This window comes from Electrophorus electricus, chromosome 13 (assembly GCF_013358815.1).
Source record: "Electrophorus electricus isolate fEleEle1 chromosome 13, fEleEle1.pri, whole genome shotgun sequence".
In the NCBI taxonomy this organism is placed as follows: Eukaryota; Metazoa; Chordata; class Actinopteri; order Gymnotiformes; family Gymnotidae; genus Electrophorus; species Electrophorus electricus.
Genome location: NC_049547.1, coordinates 19,071,318 through 19,094,551, shown reverse-complemented (window position 1 = coordinate 19,094,551; position 23,234 = coordinate 19,071,318). Strand labels below are relative to the sequence as shown.

The window sequence follows — 23,234 nt, the reverse complement described above, 5'->3', positions numbered from 1 at the left end:
ATGCTGAAGTGTGGCTTAATGCATGGAAAAGCTGAGACTGAAGCCATTCTGGAGCTCATGCATGTTCTACTGATGGGACTAAGAGGAGAAACAAGCAACATCTGGGTGAGTAGTGGAGTTTCATATCTGAAGAAAAGGCCACACCTCAAGCAACTGCTGAAAATTTTGATAAAGCTTAAATAGCTTGGCAGAAATTACCTGACATCACTGTTCACAAATACCATATAATTATTCACATTATATATATATATATATATATATATATATATATATATATATATATATATATATATATATATATATATATATAATTGAATTATTATTGAACTGGAGGATGTCACAATTAGAGAAATGTTGGAAATTTTAATTTCACTCCTCTGGGTGAGAAAAAAACAACTACTATTAGGAAAGTGAAACCTCTACAAAACTGACAATATATATTAATGTCAAAGCAGAATATAAGACTTTGAAGGTGATGATGGATGGCAATACTGAAGCTGAAGCCCTTCACGAGGTCATAAACTTCCTCTTGGAGGAGACTCCACCCACCAGACATTTGCTAAATGAAGGAAATTAACTTATGTCATGGTGAAAGTAACAGAACTGGAAAAATTCTGCTAATGGTTCATGTTAAAACATGAACAGAACTCAGTATAAATACTAACCTGCCTTCATTAATACATGATCAGGAAACCCAGTGATGACTGTTGTGCATGTTGAGACTCTGGCTGAAGCCATTAGAGAGCTCATGAACATCCACCTGCAGAAGATGGAAACACCAAATGTCCAGCCTCTGGGTGAGTAATGAAATTACCTACTAACACATCTTAAAGCAGTAATTATTAAGAACACATTGCACTCCAAAGAACATCTGAAAGCATATTTACCACCCAAAAATCCCTTATATATGACACCAAATGTTTTCTTTTTCCCTCTTTATAGCAAACCATGTAATGGTTGCTATCGATCATGAAGATGAAGCCATTAAACAGCTCATGTACATCGATCTGGAAGCAATATAGCTGACCAGCAATCCACCTCTGGGTCAATAACGGAGATGTCTATGGCTACTTAGAACAGCTGGTACCAAATGTTAGTTTTAATCCTGTGTTTCCCACAAATTAATTTAAACGAAGTCTCAAAACCTTCCTAATGAAAGAAGAATGTAATATGAATGTATTTAAAATTTCATAGTATTCACAGGCAACACATTCATGACATAGCTAACCACATGGATGTTACTGAAGCTGAGGTTGAATCCACTGAACAGCTCATATGCATCGATTTGGAAGCAATGGAGCAGATAAGGAATCTGTCTATGGGTGAGTAACATACATGACTATACCTATTTAGGACAGCTCGTATCTACATCTGAGAGTGATATTACAAACTCAGAGCTGCGTCTACCGTGGCACACATGACTACTAACCAAGACACCACGGGGCACCAACACATTAGTGACACAATAATTTAACGAGATGTTGATTATTCCACTGGGCAATCAGGTCATCCATGTTGTAACGATGAGTTATCTCTGCAGCTCACTGGTTTTCTTAGTAACCTCCCTTGTCCTAACACCGATAGGATCCCTTATATCAGGATTTCTTGCAGAAATCACAATGCAGAAACTGGGACAGAAAGTTAGTCCACAAATCAATCCGAAACTATGGGTACGCTATGTAGATGACGGCTTCATGATCAAGAAATGCGAAGAAGGCCAATGAACACATGAACTACTTATTAACACATTTGCTGAAGTCCAATTCACCCAGAAAAAGCCCAGAAAGAGAAAAATCTCACATTTTTGTACATCCTTGTCACAAAGTCAACAAACGGTGAACTACACAAGAGGTGAAAAAACAGATTCTGATGCAGCTTCATCAGGAGATCCTTCCAAAGTAACATTTCTAACATGCAATCTAAACAAACAACCAGCAAAAGGATAACCCTGCCATATGTACAAAACATTTCAGAGATTCAGTATGGTTATCAACATGGATCAATATCAACATGGAATCATGGTTGCACACAAACCAACCAAAACCATAAGAATGATACTTTCAAAACCAAAAAGAACAACCAGCAACTCGAGATAGTATTCGAATGGAAAATATAGCTCTTACTTCCAGTTCGAGAGACAGAATGGTTGGTCCCCCTGCAAAGGGATTCAGTGGAGTTTAGCTGTGAACGGGGTCGGCTGGAATTAATTCCTGATCCCGAACCATCTCTCTGCCATTAGTTGTCCAGAACTGACAAGCCTGAGCTTCACAGGGGGTATAGAGCTGATATGGAAAAGGTGCCTGGACTTTGCAGGTGTCAATGAGAGAGCATATCCTGGACGTAGCTTTGTAGAAATCTAAGGTTGACTAATTAGCACTAATTACTGTTGGCCAAACAGGATTAATTCTAATTTTAACAATAATGCAAAAACTAAAATTCAACTACGTTGATGGAGTAGTGGAAAGCAGATTAAACAGGATATGACAGACTAACATATGAAATACAAGACAGACATAAAATAAGACACTATTATAAGTACTTAATTCTCGCAAGAGGTTCCAACTTCATCTTTCCTGGATCCAACTTTAACTCAAGTTTTACTCAAACTTTTACCACCTTATTTAACTCTTTGTTTCAGAGCCTCAATTTGTATAATCCTGGGAAGAGATATTATATATAGATTTGCTTATACATATTCATGCTCCTTTGTCTCATCTCTGGGTTTGATTAAACAAATTTAACAAAAATGAGAGAGGAATAAAACAACTAGGTAGTGATATTTGGTTATGAGATATATGTCTTTTAAAGTTTAACAGGTGGGTTCAGTTACCCCTATTCACCTGAGCACTTTGATCCAAATATTTATAGAGTGCTGACATTTTTATAAGCAATATAAAGCGCACAATTATATATAAGAAAGCAGTTACATTTTCATCAAGAAATACACTACTTAGAGACAGGGCAAGTTACTTAGAGAGATAGAAGAGAGAAATAGATAAAGAAAGAGCATAATTATTACACACATATTGCGCTGTCCTAGTATTAATAATTCAAATCTTCCTCTGTATATTATACTTTGTATGAAGTCATACACATATAAAAGTTAATATGCACTAGGGTAATGGGGTTAAGGCATGGATATAATAAATTTGTGAATGACTGAACTAGCAAGGCATAAGAAAAGTTAACATAATTGTAGAGAGCGAGTTTCATAACAGTTCAGTGGTGCTGGCTAGTTAGATCTCACTCAGAATTGAGCGTACTGAGACTGTTATGTATATCACAATGCTTTGTTGGCCATACATGGTCAATAAGTGCAGATTGGGGAGGCTGTTATAGTCACTGAGGGGTGCTATGGATCCATCATCTGTACAATTAGTATGGACTATAAAATGTTGTTGCACTCATGAAAGTTCGATGAACTTATATCCTGTATATGAATCTGGTCTTGTTGTGATGCTTGCGAGAAGGCCTTTCCTTTGGGAACTGTCAAATTCCAGTAAACCTTCAAGAATACACCCATTTATACGTTTTTTCCTGATCTATGTTTTCTGGATTGTGAAGTCACCCTCAAATTCCAAGCGGAGTATTTATGGTCTGTTAATTCCTCAACCCAGATCTTGGGTCATAAAGTTTTGGGCCATGTGTCCTTGCAGGGTAATAAACCTTGCTTACAGAGTAGCTTTGAAGACCTGATAAGAGAATGCCCTTTTTTGTAGAACCAAGAGTTCTGACATTTGTCAAGGAGGCCTCTCAGAGTGTGTGTTATGAGTTGTCCGAGGGGTGAAGGTCTGGTTGGGTATTAGGGCAGAGTCTGGTGTTCTAAAGCATCTTGATAAGGAGACCTTCTTTAAGGGGTGTTGGGTTACCTTAGGGTTCATTGCTGGAGCGGGGTCTGCAGCTCCCACTACACAGCTCCCACTACACTTGCTAAGTCATAAAACCATTTTATTGAATATAATTAAGACCTCTCATTAGGGAGCATCCAGAGATTCTTCAGAGTGGTTGATGATGTTCTTCTAAATAATGCTTCAGAAGATCTTTTGGAAGCAGGAGTATAAGCCATTGGTGTATTTGCAGATGTCAGAATCAATCCATTAATTGAAAGGCCATAGAAAGGTAAGAGATCAGTTCAGGTATTATGTAATTGTAACACGGAGTGGCGCAAGTGCCAAAGGGCAGAGGGCAGGATGCACAGGCTCCAGCGACGTGGACGAACATTTATTAACATATGAGGACAGCGGCACTCACATGTGTTACGAACAAGAGACATTAAACAAACACGAATACAGTTAACAATCACGAGAACGAAAACATTTAACATCACCATTTAACATTAACATGTCACATCAACAATGACCGACAGTCTGCACACTTCGACACAGGTTTAAATACATATAAACAAACAAGGTGCAGGTGTGCAGGTGTGGCCACAAACAGATACTCTCACTACACGTGGCTGGCCAAACCACGTAGCTCGCGGGAGCTGAGCGTTCTGTGGCAGAACCCCCTCCCCACGGGCGTGGCTCCGGTCTCGTCCGTCCAATGAACTCGAACCTCCGGGCGCCGTGTACACGTAAACACAGAACACACAGCACGGCAATGCCCAGCACCCACCCAGTACTAGGCGGGCCAGGTGCCACCAGCAAGGGAGACCTCGCAGTGAGAGGGAGAAAGGCAGCTTCCCTGCCTCTCTCAGAGCGGTCCGATACGCTCTTGACGACTTTGCGCCTGTAAACATATAAAAGGCGCATAGACAAACAAACAATAGCGCCCACACAAACATAAGGCGCTGTGACGTGGTGCCCGCCGTCCTCACAGGTGCCTTGACGTGTCCTTGGCCTCAACAGACATGCAGCGGTGCACTTCCGCCCAGGTTCCAAACGTGCTACCTCCCCTAACGGTCCTCCTCTCTCCTGCCGCTCTAAGAGCATCCCAGAGGCGGTTTGCCTCCGAGGCTTTAGGCAGACTCTTCCAGTCTCGCTGGCGAGTCTGCTGAAGGGAAGAGACTCAAGAGATCTTGCTGGTTCCATCCACCCGACCACCTTCTTTTTAGTCATCGTGGTGCCCCTCGGTCCTCCTCGGAAAGGGCTCAACAGCCTCACCCCTCCTAAGAAATTCCTGGGGGTGTTCCCCTCGGTTTCCGGAGAAGACACGGACAGCAGTCGCGGTCCTCTCCCCAATGTCCTGGGATCCAGGCAGCAGTGCGGGGGGTGCCTACACACCTCCCGCTAGGAAGTCCGTTTTTCGTCGAGGGAGTAGGCGTCCTGAGGTGGTTGGTCATTTTGTAACGCGGAGTGGCCCGAATGCCGAAAAGCAAGGGGCAGGATGCACAGGCTCCAGCGACGTGGACGAACATTTGTTAACATACGACGAGAACGGCACACGTGTGTTACAAACAAGAGACATGAACGTAAAACGGTTAACATTAAACAAACATGATAAACAATTACAGTTAACAATAACGAGAACAAAAAATTTTACTTCACCATTTCACATTAACATGTCACATCAACAATGACCAACAGTCTGCACACTTCGACACGGGTTTAAATACATATAAACAAACAAGGTGCAGGTGTGGCCACAGACAGATCCTCCCATTACACATGGCTGGCCAAACCACGTGGCTCACGGGAGGCAAGCATTCCGTGACAGTAATTAATAGAACTTCCAGATCAGTCTCGAAAGATTTTGAGTGTTGGTGTGGAACGAATCTGCTGGCCCGAGTTCTGATGGGCGTGGAGCAGGACGCACAGACTCCCTCGATGAAGTGACACATTTATTAATAAAAAACACAAACAACAACAGTGGCACTCATATACAACATGAACGAAAGACATGACTCATACACTCTAATAAAACTGAACGACGATTACATACGCGTTTTACATTTAACAGCAGACTAACAATGATCAACACAGTACACACACTGTCAGAGATTTAAATAGACAAAAGACACAAAACATTAATCCCCGTACAGGTGTGTGCACTTACAAAGGGCATGGTTACAAACAAGGTGAAACCTCCTGTACGCGGCAGACCGTACCACGTGACTTGTGGGGCGTGGTGGGGGGGGAGCGTCCCGTGACAGAACCCCCTCCCAAGGGGCGCGGCTCCCGGCGCGTCCTTCCCAGGACTGTGAACCCCGAGCTGCCGTGTGCAAACACACACACACGCTATGGCAATGCCTGGTGCCCACCCAACACAAGGTGGCCCAGGAACCGACGGCGCGGGAGACCCCTCAACAGGAGAGAGGGAGGTGGGATCTCTGCTTCCCTCAGGGCAGTCTGGTAAGCTCCTCATGACAAGCAGGGGGAGACATTCCCTGACGACGACCCCTCCCAGGGTGTGAGGTTCCCGATGCTTCCCTCTCCCGGATAGCAAACTCCGGGCTGCTGCGCAAACACAAAAGCACAATACAACCACGCCCGGCTAGACGGGCTAGAAACCTCCTCCCTGGGAGACCCTCACCAGACAGGGAGAGAGGCAGAGTGTCTGCCTCTCTCGGATCAGTCCTTCGTCTTCCCCGTGCTATGAAGCGCTCAAAAAACACAGAAGTGCAAACATCTCATGGTGCTGCAGTGCCTGCAACCTGCGCAGGCATTGTTTAATGTGTACCAGGAGTGCAGGTCCACCCCGGTTCCGACCGTGCTCCTTACCTGAACGGTCCTCCTTTCTCCCCTGCTTCAGGAGCGCCCCAGAGGCGATTTGCCTCCGAGGCTTTGGGCAGAGTCTGCTGATGAGAAAGATCTCAGGCTGCAGCTCTGCCCTCCGAGGGTCCTGCTGGCTCCACGCAACCGCCCTCTTCCTGGTTGTTGCGGGGCACATCGGTCTTCCTCGGACCAGGTTCTTAGGCCCCCCCCAAGAAATTCCTGGGGGTGTTTCCCTCCTCCTCCGGAGTGGACCCGGAGCATCCCGTGACATGGTGTGCTGGTACGTTAAGTTCATATGCTGTTTTGCTTTTTTTAAAATTCATATTGTTTTCCTATACCAAACTTTATAATTGTATCATTATTTTATGCAGTTCACAGGGAAATTTCATACTGAGATGGTGCTGTCACTGTCTCCCAAGTTAAACTCTGTGTATTCATAAACGTATCCATGGAGTACAAATTCTTGTGGAAGGCAAAAGCAAAAAAAAAAATCACGTCTGATAATGTCCATTTGCCTGTATGTTCATAGGAAATCATTCAAGGACTAGTTTCAACACAGGATTTGGGTCAGAACCATATCAGTGTATAATTCTTTAGTTTTACAGTCAGGAGCTAGCACCTAAAAAAACTATTTATCATTGGCAGTTGCAGCTACTTAGGGATCACGTGCTTCTTGAACCTTTTCTACCTTTCCTAAAGACAGCTGATGGAATGTTTAGTTAATACAAAGCAATACCTTCCCATGGTAGTCAGAATTCTGTAGTAGTCTGTTACAGAGCCATTACCTCATTATTTTAGATAAATGTGTGGTATAGTCCTTTTCTGTCATCATCTTCATTAAAAAAAGTAAACTCAGCACATCCCAATGTTTTATATTTGATAGCCATGTTTTAATGTTTCATGCAATCGTGTCATACACAGTAACCACATCAAACACAATGTATCATACCGTTTAATTCTCTGCTGCATGCCTTAGCAGATCATGACTGACACACTATGCAAGCTCTTCTCATTTCCTCTCTTGCTCTCACGCTTGTTTTCCTTAATTCCCCATTCTGTAGTATATATTGATTTGTGCTATTGGTTCTTGTTTGTAGCCCACAGACTGCATGGATGGCAGTCTTTTATTGCAAGGAAGGTGAGAAACATTTTACTGCCCTCCTGAAATTAAATAGCCTGAAATAAACAACACATCATTATTGCATAATGACACATTAAAACAACAATGTACAGTAAGTTAGATTTTGCTGGTGTGTCTAACCTGTGTGTGTGTATGTTTGTGTGGTCACACAGTGCCATATCTCAGAGTTTATCAGTTTATTCCCATGCACAATTACTTCATCATGACTTCTGTGCAATTCCAGCAGTCAATGTGATCTGCTCCTTGACTGGCAGTGGATTGTTTTAGATGCCTTCATTTTCATCTCTCAGCATTCTTTTCTGGTCCTCACTGTCTTACTGTGATACTTAACTGGCAGGCCCCAGCGTCTCATAAGATAGACATCAAATACATACAAAACACCTGGATCCAGCCCCCTGATCACTGCAGTTGTGACTGCCCGACGTGGGTCAAGATCCTGGAAGTACTTGCAGAGTACTTGCTCAGTGGCAGGGCGAGACTCAGGCCCCAGGCAGTGATCTGTGCTGTTCTCTTTGTTCTGGTCTGTAATGCGTCTCTGGTAAAGACAGTACAGGCTACGTTCCTCGGTTCCCATCCAAGCCAATGTGACGGAGCTGCAGCTGCGCAGCTTATTAAAAGACTTCAGATGCAGAGTTGGTGGGAGTATTGGTGGTGCCCTGCAATGATATGCTGATGACACTTGCAGTTTGAGAAAGACCCTCGAAGTTTCCAGGTCTAGCTTGCGTTTAGGGTTGCCCCCCAAGGCCTGCAGCCGAATTAGATAAGAAGGGCCTCCCTCCAACCATATTTGAGCCAACTGGTTATCCACCTCTTTAGAAAAGAGACGTTTTCCTCTACTAAAGACGTCAACTTTGGCTTTGTGTCTGGCATTGCAGCATTGCAGAGTGAGAATACCATTCCGATGCCACCCGCGTGGTCGAAAACGGAAGTGGCGGGAATTCTTTGAGCCTGCTCTCACACTCACCCTCTGCATTTGCCCTTCCTGTAAGGGGGTCACAGCCTGCCAAGCCTCTTCATGAGTGTGTGCCAAAGTTCCAGTGTATGCTACATTTGTGCCATTTATGCGGTCTATCAGAAAAACATCAACATAGTACCGTGTGTCTGGAAGCAAACCAGAGATAGTGCATACACTCTCAGCCTCCCTACACACACAACCTTTAAAACTATCTGACCTTGCCACAGCTGAGGAATCACGGTCCTCAAGAGTGTCCCAATGCTGCCACCGCCATGCATTAAGAATCGGCAGTACCAAATCTTTTCCTTGCTTGTCTTTTTTTTCTCTTTTTTTGTCACTCTCTAGCTCTTTTCTGATCTCCTCATGGGCAGCACATAGGTTTCTGTAGTTGTGATTGAGGTTGACTAAAACGCAGTACCCGTAGGGCACTTTTTTGCTGTGGAGTGATGTTCTGATGATGGATGGGCTTGGGGCCCAGCTCACGGTGACGCTCGTCAACCCCACCCCCAGAATGTGCACTTGAGAGTCAGATGGTAGCTCTGGAAAAGCTCCTGAGGGTCTGGGTCCTTCCTGCAGGTAAACAGTCACTTGTGTGTCCTGCTCTGTTGACCTCAGGCTCACTATGTACAAGGAGGATGCTTCATAGGCCGGGCCTGAATAGGTGTCCACAGCTTTGCCTGTGTAAGTGTGAATTATTGTCTCCATTCCAAGGCCTTTCCACCACATTTCAGGCATGCTCTTCCTGGAGCTCACTGCAGATCAGAGGAATATGCCAGATTAATATTAAACACTAATTAAGAACAGAATAAGCAAAACAATTTCCAAAAAGATAGAATTTTCCAAAACATTCATTACTTTTGTTGGGAATTTTGAGAGCAAATGATTAATTTAAAGCAGCAGATGAGGACCCTTGATTTCACAGACTAAATTATTTATTTTTATGTATCTTTATGACTTCATAATACTGTTTTGACTGACTGATGAGAGGAGAAGTGTGGAAAGGATAAAACATCAAATCACATCATGAGAATGTAAAGAGATGACTTATGCTGTGTGGTATTATGTGCTATATTAAGCAGTCCCCATCTTTCTCTCTCTCTCTCTCTCTCTCTCTCTCTCTCTCTCTCTCTCTCTCCCCCCCTCTCTTTTTCTCTGTGTCTATTGCATTTGACAGCAGTCTACTTTACTTTCGCAACATGTGTATTATGTAAAAATGTAAAAGTGTAAATTCTAAACAAAAATGAAAATTTTCAAACAGAATATTAAAGATAATACTGGATTTTGAACAAATTAACCAATTTTAAATATATTTTCAAATCTGATATGATTAGATATTAACACACACACACACACACACACACACACACACACACACACACACACACACACACACACACACACACACACACACGTTCACTCACTCACAGTGAGGATTCTTTGGTGGTTTGTCCTTCAGAGCACGTGCACTCAGGCTCCATTCTATAGTGACAGAACAGGGGCTAACACTAACTGTCAGAGTCTTCTTCTGTAATGTGAAATACAGCCTGAAAAACATTTGAAATATTAGGACTTGTAATTCCACCAAAGGATTACACATAGAGAATGAATGTAGAATACAGAATTAATATATATATGATTTAATGCCATCCATATTAGTGCCTGATTTATTGTCTCTGTAACGCAGATGACAACTGAAGTACAGTTATAGTCATACACAAACATTCAGGTAAAAAAAAATCAGAAAAGCTTTTCTTGTGTCATTGCTACTTTGTGGTGGGAAGGTGTTATGATGTTAAGGAACAGTAAGGAACTCCCTTGAACAGGAGTGATCTCACCAAAATAGGTGTCTGTACAGGCATATCTTGATGCTTTTATATGATGTTTTTCGTGTGGTACAGAATATTTATAATGTATAAATTATGCTATTATATGTCTGTGGATCATAAATTATTCCTTTATTTCCTGAGGTTCCTTTGGCTGCAGTGAAGTCACATAGTTTAAGCAAGTCACAGTCTAAACAAAGTCTAAACACAGTGTATACTCTAAACATTTGCAGTGTTTGAGCATTGTATTTTATCAGTGTTAATTTTCTTATGAAATACTGAAAAAAAAGGTTTTTGAATGGCTGTTGTTAGAAAAGTGCTGATCAAATATATGCATCTTCAAGGTTTGCAAATGTACAACAGCGATTTGTACAACAGCCACTTTCATGTCTACATAATGTAATAACCAGAATATCTCAAGTGCTGTAAATTGAGGCCAACTTCAGAGAATGCCTATTTAACCTTCTCTTTTTATACTGGCACAATTACTAAAACTTGTGTATATTTTTCATATTGCTTAGGAAAGTCTATTTTCATAACACTGATGTAAATCTGGTTGTCACTGGCATACTTAGGAAGGGGGCTGTGTGTAGTCTGCAAAACCCTCAGCAGTGTAATGCTTAACATTGTCCCTCACCTTGAACCTACAGATGAGGCTGGGTAATTTTACAATCAGCTATTACTGTCACAACACCTGCTGTCTCTCTCTGCTCTGTGATTTTGTCTCTGTCTGGTGAATATGATCCTGTTCAACAGTTTAATTACCTGGCAATTTTTGACTTCACCGGGAAAAAAATTAAGTAGAGAAGAAAATTGTCTCTTAATGGATAAGTTAATATGAATCATAACTCCTAAAACGGCAAGAACTCCTAACCAGCTGTCAAATGAGTGAACTAAGCACACACTTAATTTCATAAGAATGTACAATGACGTTCTCTCACTGTTTCTTTATAGTTCAAGATGTGCTTTTTAGCACCTCTAAAAATGTTTTACTGGATTTTTGAACATAAAGAGTTACTGAAAATGGTTAATTCTTGAAAATGTGCTGTTCATCATTGGATTAATAAAGACACAATAGTGAGGTTTTCTTTTACATCAGAGCTCAGTGTGGTCTGGGTAGTTGTGCACTTCTTACAATGACCAAGGTACACTTCACATTCAGTACTTTCATCTGCCTTGGATGTGCAGTAGAGAATGTTTGTAGTGTTTGTAGTGTTTCTCCTCTCAGCACCCAAAGATAGGCACTATCGCTGTTTTGAATGTATATTCTTAATCTAGTACCTGCGAGTCCGCCCTTTGGCCAGATGAACAGGTGTGATTTTTCCCTCCCCCATCCAAGTTGTGGGGTGCAGTGGCACCTCGTTTTCAGGTGCCAGGTCAGAGAATGAATGAGGACTGGAGATGAGGGTCACTGCCAGGTAAAGGCTCCAGGAGAGATTCATCTTGACTCTGTAAGTAGTAGAATAGTGATCCTCTGGCTGCAAAAAAAAGAAGTGATGCAGGCTAAATCATTAAGGAAGGGTTGATGATTGAATATTTTATCAAAGTCACCTTTAGTCTCATTACTGTGTTCATATTTATTTTCATTGTGTGATTTCTGCAACTCCACTGTGAGGTACATATTTTTCCTTCTATCAGGCAGATTTTGTGAACTGTAATTTGGTCTATTTGTTTTACACTGATGTCATGTTCAATTTTGCAGTTTCTCATTCACAAAAAAAGATCAAACGAACGTTTTCTTCAGATCTTTTAAAACTTGAAATCCTGGGAAATGCCTGCAGTATTTTGATTTGTATCTCATAATTAATTAAGAGCAGTGATGGAGACAGATGAGCTTGATTGAAAGAGCAGTGGGTTGATAAATTGAGGCATCTAAGCGACTCTAACTCTAAAGATCACATTTTCTCAAGAACACTAATACAAACAGCTGGACGTGGATCTTAGGCTACATTACAGCACTGGTGGTACATCACCATTGAAAACTCTTTTAAGTCAAATCTATTTGTTGGAAATCGAAACAATGTTCAAGTGCTCTTGGCAACAAGTCCAAACCAGCAGATGGCACTACAGAGCAGAGAAACAGTATTTCAAGACGTTCTAACAGACCATCTGCTGAGAGGGCAGGATGAGTCAAATGGGGGATGGAATGAAAACGAGCAGAATAGATAAGCTGGAGGAAATAGAATGAAAACAGAGAGAAAGATGTGTGGAGATGGAGACAGGGAAAAGAACCAACACCAGACACTTCCTAACCGATGATCCGCTGATAGGAAGAAATATTTGCTTTTGTTCAGAAAGAAATATTCACACAAAAAAGCCATCCAATTTCATTGTGGGATCTAATGATTTTTTGGCTTTGACAGTCTGTTCTAAAGCTGTCTGAGAGCGAGAGGCTAAGAGACTGAAGTAGCTCTCTAAAGAGACAGGAGATTTGCTTTGAATATATGTGCCTCTATTTATAACTGCAGATTTCAAAGGAGCTTCTGAAACTGCAAGAAGAAAGTAATTAAAACCAAAACCAAAACTGGAGATTCTTTGTAGATTATCTGGCAGCTGGTTTTATTTATTTATTTAATTTTTTTAATTTTTTTATTTTTTTTAATGACTGTCTGAAAGTATGGATGAATTTTTAAACGTTTTGAGATGTAAAGGGCATTAAAAATATCCATCCATATAGGATGAGGGAAAGATTACTTAGTGGAAAGAATAAATTTGATTCAAACACAGGGAAATAGGTTTAAACTGCAATCTGTGAAGTCCATTTTCTACTCAGTACAATACTTAATGTTTTATGCAGTATCCTACCATGCTCTTGTGCAAAATGTTTTTAGAAGTTTGACTGAATTGCTGGATAACATATCATATTTTAAGCTTCCACACTAAAAGGCCTATTTGTAAAACAGAACAGAAGTATACCCTAACATTTGAATGGTTTCCCCTTCATCTCAATTTGGTACAAAGACCTAATGGCACAGAATGGCAAACGCTTGTAAACAGCAACACCATAAAGCTGAAGGAAAGTATGCAAATTATTCACCATTGGGTTGATGCTATGCAATATAGGAACGGTAACACAGAAACAGCCCCCAAGGGGCCAACAAAAAACCAAGATAATTTTTCCTCTTGGGGCCATAAAGCTAGACCCAAGTGTTATATGCCCATTGCTAACATTTCTTCACCAGGTGTTCTTGATACCCCAGATGCTGATGCGACTCCCATAAATATGTGGCGCCCACCTCCTCTCTGATATAAGGCTTTTGTAGCTGGTTTTGAACTATGACTGCCTCTCTCATTGCGCCTTTTCTTTTGAAGGCACTGCATATACTCAAATGGCCACCCAATGGTCTTCTCATCCTTTTACATCCCTGCATATAATGTCCACATAAGATGTGAGTAACGGGATAGGCCCACCATGTTCCCTTTGAGCAGAACTCTGATAGAGTCAGATATCAGTGATTAGAATATGCGCAAGTATCGTTTGTCATACTATATCAAGTATTTAAATACAAAAGTGTGTTACAGCAATACTGTGCTACAATCTATATAATGGCATTTGGGATAATGTCAGTTTCCACCAGGCTTCTCTAGCTTGTGGCTGGTTCATGAACAACTCAAGATTTAATAATATCTTTCTATTTGCATTCTCTCCCTTTTTAAACCCCATATAGAAGTTTTCCTTGAGGTGGCGGTGGAAGGTCTATGACCAAAACCCCTGGATCTATGTTCACCTCCTCCAGACCATGGGGGAGGCTAGTTTAGATATTACGGTTGAGGACTGCCAGGAGTGGATATGGCATACAAGGGTTTTCCCTCACTGCCTGGACAGGGCTAATGTTGTCTACTCAGAGCTGATGTTCTCTGGCCAGGGCTGATGTTGTCTGGCCAGGGCTAATGTTGTCTGCTCAGGGCTGGTGTTCTCTGGCCAGGGCTAATGTTGTCTGGTCAGGGCTGGTGTTCTCTGGCCAGGGCTAATGTTGTCTGGTCAGGGCTGGTGTTATCTGGACAGGGTTAATGTTGTCTGGTCAGGGCTGGTGTTCTCTGGACAGGGCTAATGTTGTCTGCTCAGGGCTGGTGTTCTCTGGCCAGGGCTAATGTTGTCTACTCAGAGCTGATGTTCTCTGGACAGGGCTAATGTTGTCTGGTCAGGGCTGGTGTTCTCTGGCCAGGGCTAATGTTGTCTGGTCAGGGCTGGTGTTATCTGGACAGGGTTAATGTTGTCTGCTCAGGGCTGGTGTTCTCTGGCCAGGGCTAATGTTGTCTACTCAGAGCTGATGTTCTCTGGCCAGGGCTAATGTTGTCTGGTCAGGGCTGGTGTTCTCTGGCCAGGGCTAATGTTGTCTGCTCAGGGCTGGTGTTCTCTGGCCAGGGCTAATGTTGTCTGCTCAGGGCTGGTGTTCTCTGGCCAGGGCTAATGTTGTCTGGTCAGGGCTGGTGTTCTCTGGCCAGGGCTTGTGTTGCCTAGGATGCTGAGGCAGAACAAATGCAATTTATTTTTTTTATATATAAACTTTGTTTGTCATTGGTTTTATGTTGGTAAATACATGGAAATTATTTTACTGTATTCTATGTTTTTACTGTATTATACGTTTTTACGGTCCATTTATGTATTTACTTAGTTTCAGTTTATTTAAGTGCAGTGAAAAATAAAAAATGTTAAACTGTGTTTTGTGTCTTTATTTTGTGTTCATCATTTAAAGAGGTTGTTGATGGGAATACATACATGCCATTTCTCATTGCAGTAATAGATTTTTATGACAGAATTGTAAATTGATCTCACCAGTGTATAACTGCTATTTTGTAGTATATGTGTATTTAATGGTGTTGGTCTGAAGACAAAGTTTGGTGTAAAATTATGGTTTTGATTGGAGAGTTTAGTTTGGTATAGACGTGAGATATGGATTTGATTGGAGAGTTCAGTTTGGTATAGACGTGATAGTACTTGGTTTTGAGTGGAGAAATAATTTTGGGAAATAATTTGAATAAATGTCTTGGCAACCAAGAAAAATAATAAAATTGTTCTTTTTATGCTCATGTTTGTTTTTGGCAACAGTGTTATTTATGACATCATTACGGCCTTACTGAGTTAAATAGGATTGAAGAAAGTTATTTTAACTAAGCAAAGCTGGAATTTCTGCTTATTCTTCTTTTAGTGTTATTTTTAAAAGAAACAGAAAAGTGAATGAGTGAGAGTACAGTTAAGGGGAAGGAAACGTTTCTGTGACATGGAGTCATGGATATGTCATGCATACATCTCTTCAGCAATTAATTTTCTAGTTAAGAGCACTGCATAAATAACTCAGACTCCGGCTTTACTTTCACATTTTATGCCCTTTCTGTTTATGGGTAATTTAATTCTGTCCTTTTTTTCTTGACAGTTTGAAGGTTATGATCCTTTTGCTTTGCTTGATTCTCACCCTGGCTGTGTTCTCTTCTATATCTCTATCAGCTTGTTTAGTTTAATTTAGTTCGCTGAGCCTCTTCCTATAGATGTTGTTGTTGTGTGCTTTGTCTGTCTTATTCTTTCTCTCTGACTCTCTCACTTTGTCTTTTTCTCTTCTTGCTCTCTCACTCTCCTCTCTTTATCAGTCTTTCTCTACCCGACCCTAAAGAACGAGTACAGAGGGCTTGTAGATGGAATTGTTCGCTGTGGTGTCATGTGATACACCCACAGTGCAGGGGTCCTGACTGATCCCATGAGAACAGCAGAGCTGGAGATGAAAAGGAGAAAAATGAAAGAAAACGACTGAAAAAGGAAATGGTATATAATGGAAATTGAGATGCCCCATAAGAGTCTGGGACCTTGTTTTTCTTTAGAGAAATAAAAAAGTAAAATGTAAAAAAGCAAAAGCAAAATGAAATGAAAGAAAGAAGGGTAAAAAAGCTCCTGCTGGTACATATTATGTTTTGGGTCTTGCAGAGCATCGTGGCCTGAACATGAGCTTAAATCTTCATATCTTTTCTACGTTTTGCCAATCTTCCCCTCCTTCTTCTCTCTCTCTCTCTCTCTCTCTCTCTCTCTCTCTCTCTCTCTCTCTCTCTCTCTCTCTCTCTTTATCTTGCTCTCTTTATTTACACTTGATCTCACATACTCAAAATTTGTTCCTTTTCTGTTCTCGTCTTTGGTACTTTAGCATTGCCCCTTGGCACACATACTATGAAGTATTTAGAAGCCTCTGTGTCTCCGAATGTATCTGAGTATGTCTATGCGTAAGTGAGCGTGTATGTGCAGTGTGTGATTATCATTCTTGAAGCAGCTCAACTAAGATGAAAATCACAATAAAACAAGCATGCTTACATAACGCCCACAGCGACCATAGCAGTGTTGACACTTGCCAATGATACAGCTCTGCCGGCACAAACACAAACATGTGCGTGTGTGTGCGTGCACACACACACACACACACACACACACACACACACACACACACACACACACACACGCACACACACTTATCCTTACCTCAGTGAGAACCTTGACTCCTGTCAGAGAAACAGAAGGGATGAAGAGAAGTAGATGGTGTTCAGGGTATCTCTGTGTCTCTCTGCTCTGCTCTGATTCATATGTGAACGCTCCTCTTCTTCCTTTCTCCCCCTCCCCTTCACTGGAGTCCTGATGACAAAGGGAAAAGTGCTCCCCTCTCTCCTCTCGCTCCCCTCTCTCCTCTTTCTCCTTCTTCCCACTCTGTTCCCATCTCTACTTCCCAACCCAGTTTGCAGTGATTAAAAAACAGAGGGATGTAAAGAAAAGGAGACACAGCTTCCTGAGAGAGGAGAATGACTCTGTGAGAGAGCTTTTTGTGTGCGGGCATAAGGGGACTGCGAGGGTTTCCTTACTAGTAGGGGTGTCAGATGGTGTGGTTGCATGAAAGGAGGATGTAGTTAGAAAGGGTTTGTGGGATTGGGTAGGAGTGGGCCAGTGTGCATGAGTGTGGTCTTAGTTTCCAAGATTGTTCTAAAGTATTTATTATAAAGATTTACAGATAGATATTTATTATAAAAAGGTTTATTAGTGATAGTCTCCAAAGTTTCACTGCTCTAATATAATATTGTAATAATGCTTAAATAAGTATATGTTAATAATTGGTAAATTAGTAATTAATATAATATGAATAGTATTAAAATATAACATTTAAATAGGAAAGTGGCAACTAAAATGAGATTCAAAACCAGGCACCATTTATGCTTTACATAGGAACCACTCATTCCTCTTCTAGGAATGTTCACTCTGTGCTGGCGAGTATTCACTCATTTAAGTATGACCTTCTAGAGATGTTCACTCTGTGCTGGCGAGTATTCACTCATTTAAGTATGACCTTCTAGAGATGTTCACTCTGTGCTGGTGAGTATTCACTCATTTAAGTATGACCTTCTAGAGATGTTCACTCTGTGCTGGCGAGTATTCACTCATTTAAGTATGACCTTCTAGAGATGTTCACTCTGTGCTCCTGAGTATGTGTGAGAAGTATTTACTCAGAAATACAGAATATGTACAATGGTGTAAATGATTTCCTGAACTGGACCCCCACCTCTACTCAATACAATTGCTTTCCATCATCTACTCATCCCTCACTTTATCCATCCTCATTTTCAGAACAAGACAGTAGAGTGTGTCAGCACTGTGTGTGTGTGTGTGTGTGTGTGTGTGTGTGTGTGTGTGTGTGTGTGTGTGTGTGTGTGTGTGTGTGTGTGTGCGCGTGTGGGGGGCGGTGTTCTGTATCTGTTTGCAACTCATTTTAGAGGTACATCAGCCCAACATTTGATATAATGAGAATGGCCACCCAGATGGTCATTATTTGGGAAAACCCAGTTTTCAAACAAAACCTCTGACAATTGTCTTAAAACAGTTTTATTGGAGATTGGAAGACAAAGTGATAGAGGGAAAAACAGAGCTAGGAACACAGAACTAGGAACTAAATCAGGAGAAGCAACAGGTACAGAACAAGGAGCAGGACATGAAGTAAGACAAGTCAAAGTCAAATTTATTTATATAGCACTTTTGTAATGTGGAGCAATCACGAGGCGGCTGCATATGCTGAGAAGAGCAAAATTTATTAAGGGCAAATTTAGAATAAGAGTAGTTGGTACAGTCCAGGGTCAGTGAGCCAATGTGTAGAGTCCGGGAATACATAATAAGCAAAAAGAAACAAAACACACACTGACAAAAACGTCATGCAGGCTATAACAATCACACAAGCAATGATAAGAACTAACACTAAACAAATACAAACAGGCAAAGAAAACACAAGGCTTGGAATACGAACATCCAGGAATAACACAGAGGCCTGGAATAACACAATGAGGCTAGGCTTTAACACGATGACCAGTAAACACACAGGCAACAAGGCAGGTTTTAAATACATGTACTCATAAGATTTAACAAGACATAGATGCAACCCATGAGGAGTGGAGAAAATGGAACTAAGGAACAGAACCACAACAAGGAAGTGAAGCAAAACAAAGACACATGACAGCGACACTAGGAGGGGCCAACTGTGGCAGCTTTTTACAACAACTGTTGTCACAAAGCAGCTTTACAATTGCCCGAGTCCAAGCCCCCAGTGAGCAAGCCAAGGACGACAGTGGTAAGAAAAAACTCTCAAGAGCATGAGCAAGAAACCTTGAGAGGAAACAAAACTCAAAGGGCTGGGTGGCATATCTTCCTCTGAACGACAATGGAAACTTGCAATGACTCACGAGGGAGAGGATCCAATTGCAAGAGGTTTTATTTAGTTTACGGTGTAGGTGAAAACTAAAGAGCGAGGTTTAAGCCCCTTGAGGATTACAAGTGGAGTAAGAGGGTTTGACTGGTGATCTGTCCAAGGTCAAAGACAAGAGACAAGAGTCTGGAAGGAGACCAGTGGGCAGGCAGAAGACAAGGCTTATATAAAACAGGCAGAGTTCGGCAACCAGGAGGACAAACGCACAAAAGGAAGGCTTGGCATACAACATGAGAGTGGCAATATTTCGCGAAGAGAGTACGAGGGAGGGGATCTTAAATAGGAGGGTAGTAAGGGAAAGAATAGTCAACAGGTGAGTCTAATTAATAATTGTGTTTCATGACAACACCATGACAGCCCCACTGTTTCCACTAGACATCGAAGGCTACTCTATCCCACCTGGCCTTTTAGGGCGGGATGGTATCCATCCTACCAGGGAGGACGCTGCTCTCCCTTCCTGTAACATAAGCCATAATCTTATGACAGACCTAGTTAATCTTTGACAATACAGAGCGGAGGCCAGCAGAAGAAGCTAAACCATCCACCTGCTGGTCGCTACGTGATGTCACCCAAGGTTCATAATATTGACACTGTGTCTGTTCCCCGAGCTAAGCAGAAAACAAAGAAAAACATGTCTATGTTTTGGGTGGGCTCCTTATTGCTGACTACATTATTTATGCTAGTAAAAATAATTTACTTGAATGTACTTGAAATCATAACCAGCTTTCTGGTTTATACCTAATGCATCAGTATAAATAACTGCAATGTCGCCTCCATGGCCAGTTATATGAGGGCGGTATACATAGCTGTAGCCAGAAGGACATGCTTCACTTAAAGCTATGTACTCATTTGGCTTGATCCAGGTTTCTGTTAGACAAAGTACATTAAATCTATGATCTGTTAGGAGTTCATTTATCATGAGTGCTTTAGATGTTAGGGATCTAACATTTAGTAAACCCACCTTTAGATGGAAGGTGCAGGTAGTGTTCTGTGAATCAGTTACTTTAGTACTAATTTTGCTATTAAGGCATGTTTTCCTTTGCTTTCTGTATTTCTGCTTAGCTCGGGGAACAGACACAGTGTCAACATGTCAGCTTAGTTGACAGTTGTCATGTAACGGCCTGGGTGCTGCTGGGCGCGGGCCAGGGCACACAGACTCCTTCCACTTTGACAGACGTTCGTTAACATATAATGCTTACCACGATGGCACTCACACATAACATAAACAGTTAACATGAATACACGTAGGACTAGCAACACAAACCTGAACAAAGGCAAACATGGACAATGACCGACAATACTGCACACACCAGCCTGGCTTTAAATACATAGACATAACGAGACTTAACCAGGTGCAGGTGTGTGCAGGCGTGGATACAAACACGACAAATAATCAAGACCCTCTCGTTGCACAGAGAATGCACGGAGAGCATTCCGTAACAGTCAGCGTCAACTTAACTGCTCTCAGTCAACAAACTTCAGGGACAAAAGATAGGTGAAGTGACAGCATCATAACATCCCAGTTTACCATAACTCTTAATGCCCATGGACCCCCAGATCTACCCCCCTTACCTAAGATGGGAAGTAGTTAATAAAATGTCTCACTGTACAGATGTACAAAATGTCTCACTGTACAGGTTTTCAGCCTAGCCTGAAATATTGAGATGGTGTCTGAGTCTCAAACATTTACAGAAAGGTTATTCTGTAGTGTGGGAGATTTATAGGAAAAGGCTGTTCCCCCTGTGGTAGATTTTCCTACTCTTGATAGTAGTAAAGCACCTACACCTTTTGAGCTAAGCAGATGTGGTGGGTTGTAATGCATTACAGTAGTCTAATCTTGAAGTGAAAAATGCATGAACTAACTTTTCTGCATCATGTAAGGAGAGTGTGTTCCTAATCTTTGCAATGTTCCTGAGGTGGAGAAAGGTGGTCCTAGAAGTATTATTTACATGAGCTTAGAACGAGAGACTGGAACCCATAATTACTCCAAGATCTTTAACTGTTAGAGAAGATGTGATTGGGAGACCATTGAGGTTCACTGAGTAATTAAAGATTGAGGACCTAGCTGTCTATGTGCCTAATAGAAGCACCTCTGTTTTGTCAGGATTCAGTGAGCGAAAGTTCCTCAACATCCAGTCTCTGATGTCCTTTATGCATTCATCAATAACACTAAGCTGATATATGTACTCTGGTTTGGCTGAGACTTATAGCTGAATATTATCAGCGTAGCAGTGGAATGTCACCTAGAGTTAGCATATATAAAGAAAAAAGCAAAGTCCCTAGAATAGATCCTTGTGGGACACCATAGCTAACCTTGTTGTATGCTGAGAAGTCTCCCTTTATGTTGACTGTGACGGATTCCACCCAGCCCGGGTCTTACCACACCCCTAGTTCGCCCTCTCCTGAATACTGACAGGCAAAACCTGTTTATCTCATCTGTTTCCTTTATAGCCTTCCATTTCCTCAGTCTACCTGGCAAATTATTGCTTTCCTCAGATGTATACTGAACGTTCCATTCCCCTGTTGCTATTCCCGTTGCTATTCCCGGATACCCACCCCTGTTTCCGTCCTCGCTCCTAGCCCTGCGGATCGCTCTGGAACTCTGGAGTCTGTCTACCGGTTCCAACCAAACCAGTCCAAAATTTGTCGCCTGGTGTTAGGAAATGAGTAACGATGAAGTAATTTGGTACTTGATTTATTTTTTTAACATAATTTCTTACTTTTACTTATGTAATAATTGAAATTACTACTTTTACTTCTACTTAGGCAATTATTATTTTAAACAGTACTTTTCCTTGAGTACAAATTTTGACTACTCCACCTTCCTCTGGCCAAACTATTAGAGACTCAAAAAAGCCCAATCCATTTATTCATAATGTTTACCACTACCTTGAAAGCTCTTACCAGGGATCATTATGTAGGCACCTCACTATGTCAGGGTTTCACTGAAATCCACAACACCTCCAGAAGACTCAGAACTGAGGTCTGGCGTCCCAGACCCACATCCTTCCAAACTCACCAACGCCATGCAAAACCTCTTTAGACACAAAACTACATTGGTGTCCCTGGTGATGAAGGCTGTATCCAGCCCCACTGACATGGTTAGTGCATGCTCAGTGCCGCCGGTTACTATAGACCCATACATATACACACTATACCAACAGCACATGCTGAGTTAATCTTATTGTGTTTACCTACTGCCCTTCCCATGTGCAGTCAATAATTTCTTCAACTTTAAAATCCACACTGGCCTCTCCAGTGACTAAGGCAGTATCCAGCCTCACTGGTACTGTGACTCCGAATACAGTGCCAACAGTTCCACATGGATTTTACCTGCTATGCCACTAGGCATCCCCCTATACATAAGATCTCTACTGGCCTCTCTGATAAATAAGGTCACACCGAGCCCCACTGACATGCTCAGGGCCACCAGTTCCAGCAGGACCTACCATTCTAGAGATGAAAATGGCATGACACATCAGTCCACTCCCCTAAAGGCCACCCATGTTCTCTCAGCTCCACCAAGTCTGTATGTTTCAGCTTCTCCCTTTTAAAACCTTCACCCATTGTATCCTCAAATGGAACTGTTAACTGTAAAAAATAAACTATGCACTGACTTTTATAATACCCTGTCAGCCTCAGCATAATTAAAGCATTCCACCATGGGATCTGTAGATTTGTACCTACACCCACTACCAATTTACAATCTCTCGCTTTATTCCGTCTACGACTATGTGGTTTATGCCCCTCACGTGCAAACCTAATAATTCTGTTCTTTTCACTACTGAACTTCAAGTTAACTTCTATGCATTTATTATCAAATAAAGATGCTAAGCACCTGATTATGTATCCATGTATATTATCTTTGTGACAAACCAACCTTACATGCTGATAAAATATGCTTCACCATCCCAACCGCCACACAAAACTTACAACTACAGA

The 23,234-nt window shown here is 41.7% G+C and overlaps 1 protein-coding gene across 1 annotated transcript; it reads right to left on the bottom strand.

The window, feature by feature from the left end:
- Window positions 1-7,544: 7,544 nt before the first annotated feature.
- ndnfl (neuron-derived neurotrophic factor, like) lies at window positions 7,545-17,106 on the bottom strand. The gene is made up of 4 exons (XM_027029542.2): window positions 17,036-17,106; window positions 11,857-12,053; window positions 10,178-10,296; window positions 7,545-9,504 (listed from the first exon to the last, which is right to left on the bottom strand). Exons 2-4 carry the CDS (start codon window positions 12,015-12,017, stop codon window positions 8,084-8,086), a joined length of 1,701 nt encoding a protein of 566 aa, XP_026885343.2. The 5' UTR covers window positions 12,018-12,053; window positions 17,036-17,106; the 3' UTR covers window positions 7,545-8,083.
- Window positions 17,107-23,234: the final 6,128 nt, after the last annotated feature.

Excerpts from the sequence above, each read along its gene's own strand:
- ndnfl (XM_027029542.2), bottom strand. The coding sequence starts at position 12,017 with ATGAATCTCTCCTGGAGCCTTTACCTGGCAGTGACCCTCATCTCCAGT. Across the intron at positions 10,297-11,856 it reads GCCAAAGGGCGGACTCGCAG|GCTGTATTTCACATTACAGA; the intron begins GTACTAGATTAA and ends AATGTTTTTCAG. Across the intron at positions 9,505-10,177 it reads ACCACCAAAGAATCCTCACT|TGAGCTCCAGGAAGAGCATG; the intron begins GTGAGTGAGTGA and ends TCTGATCTGCAG.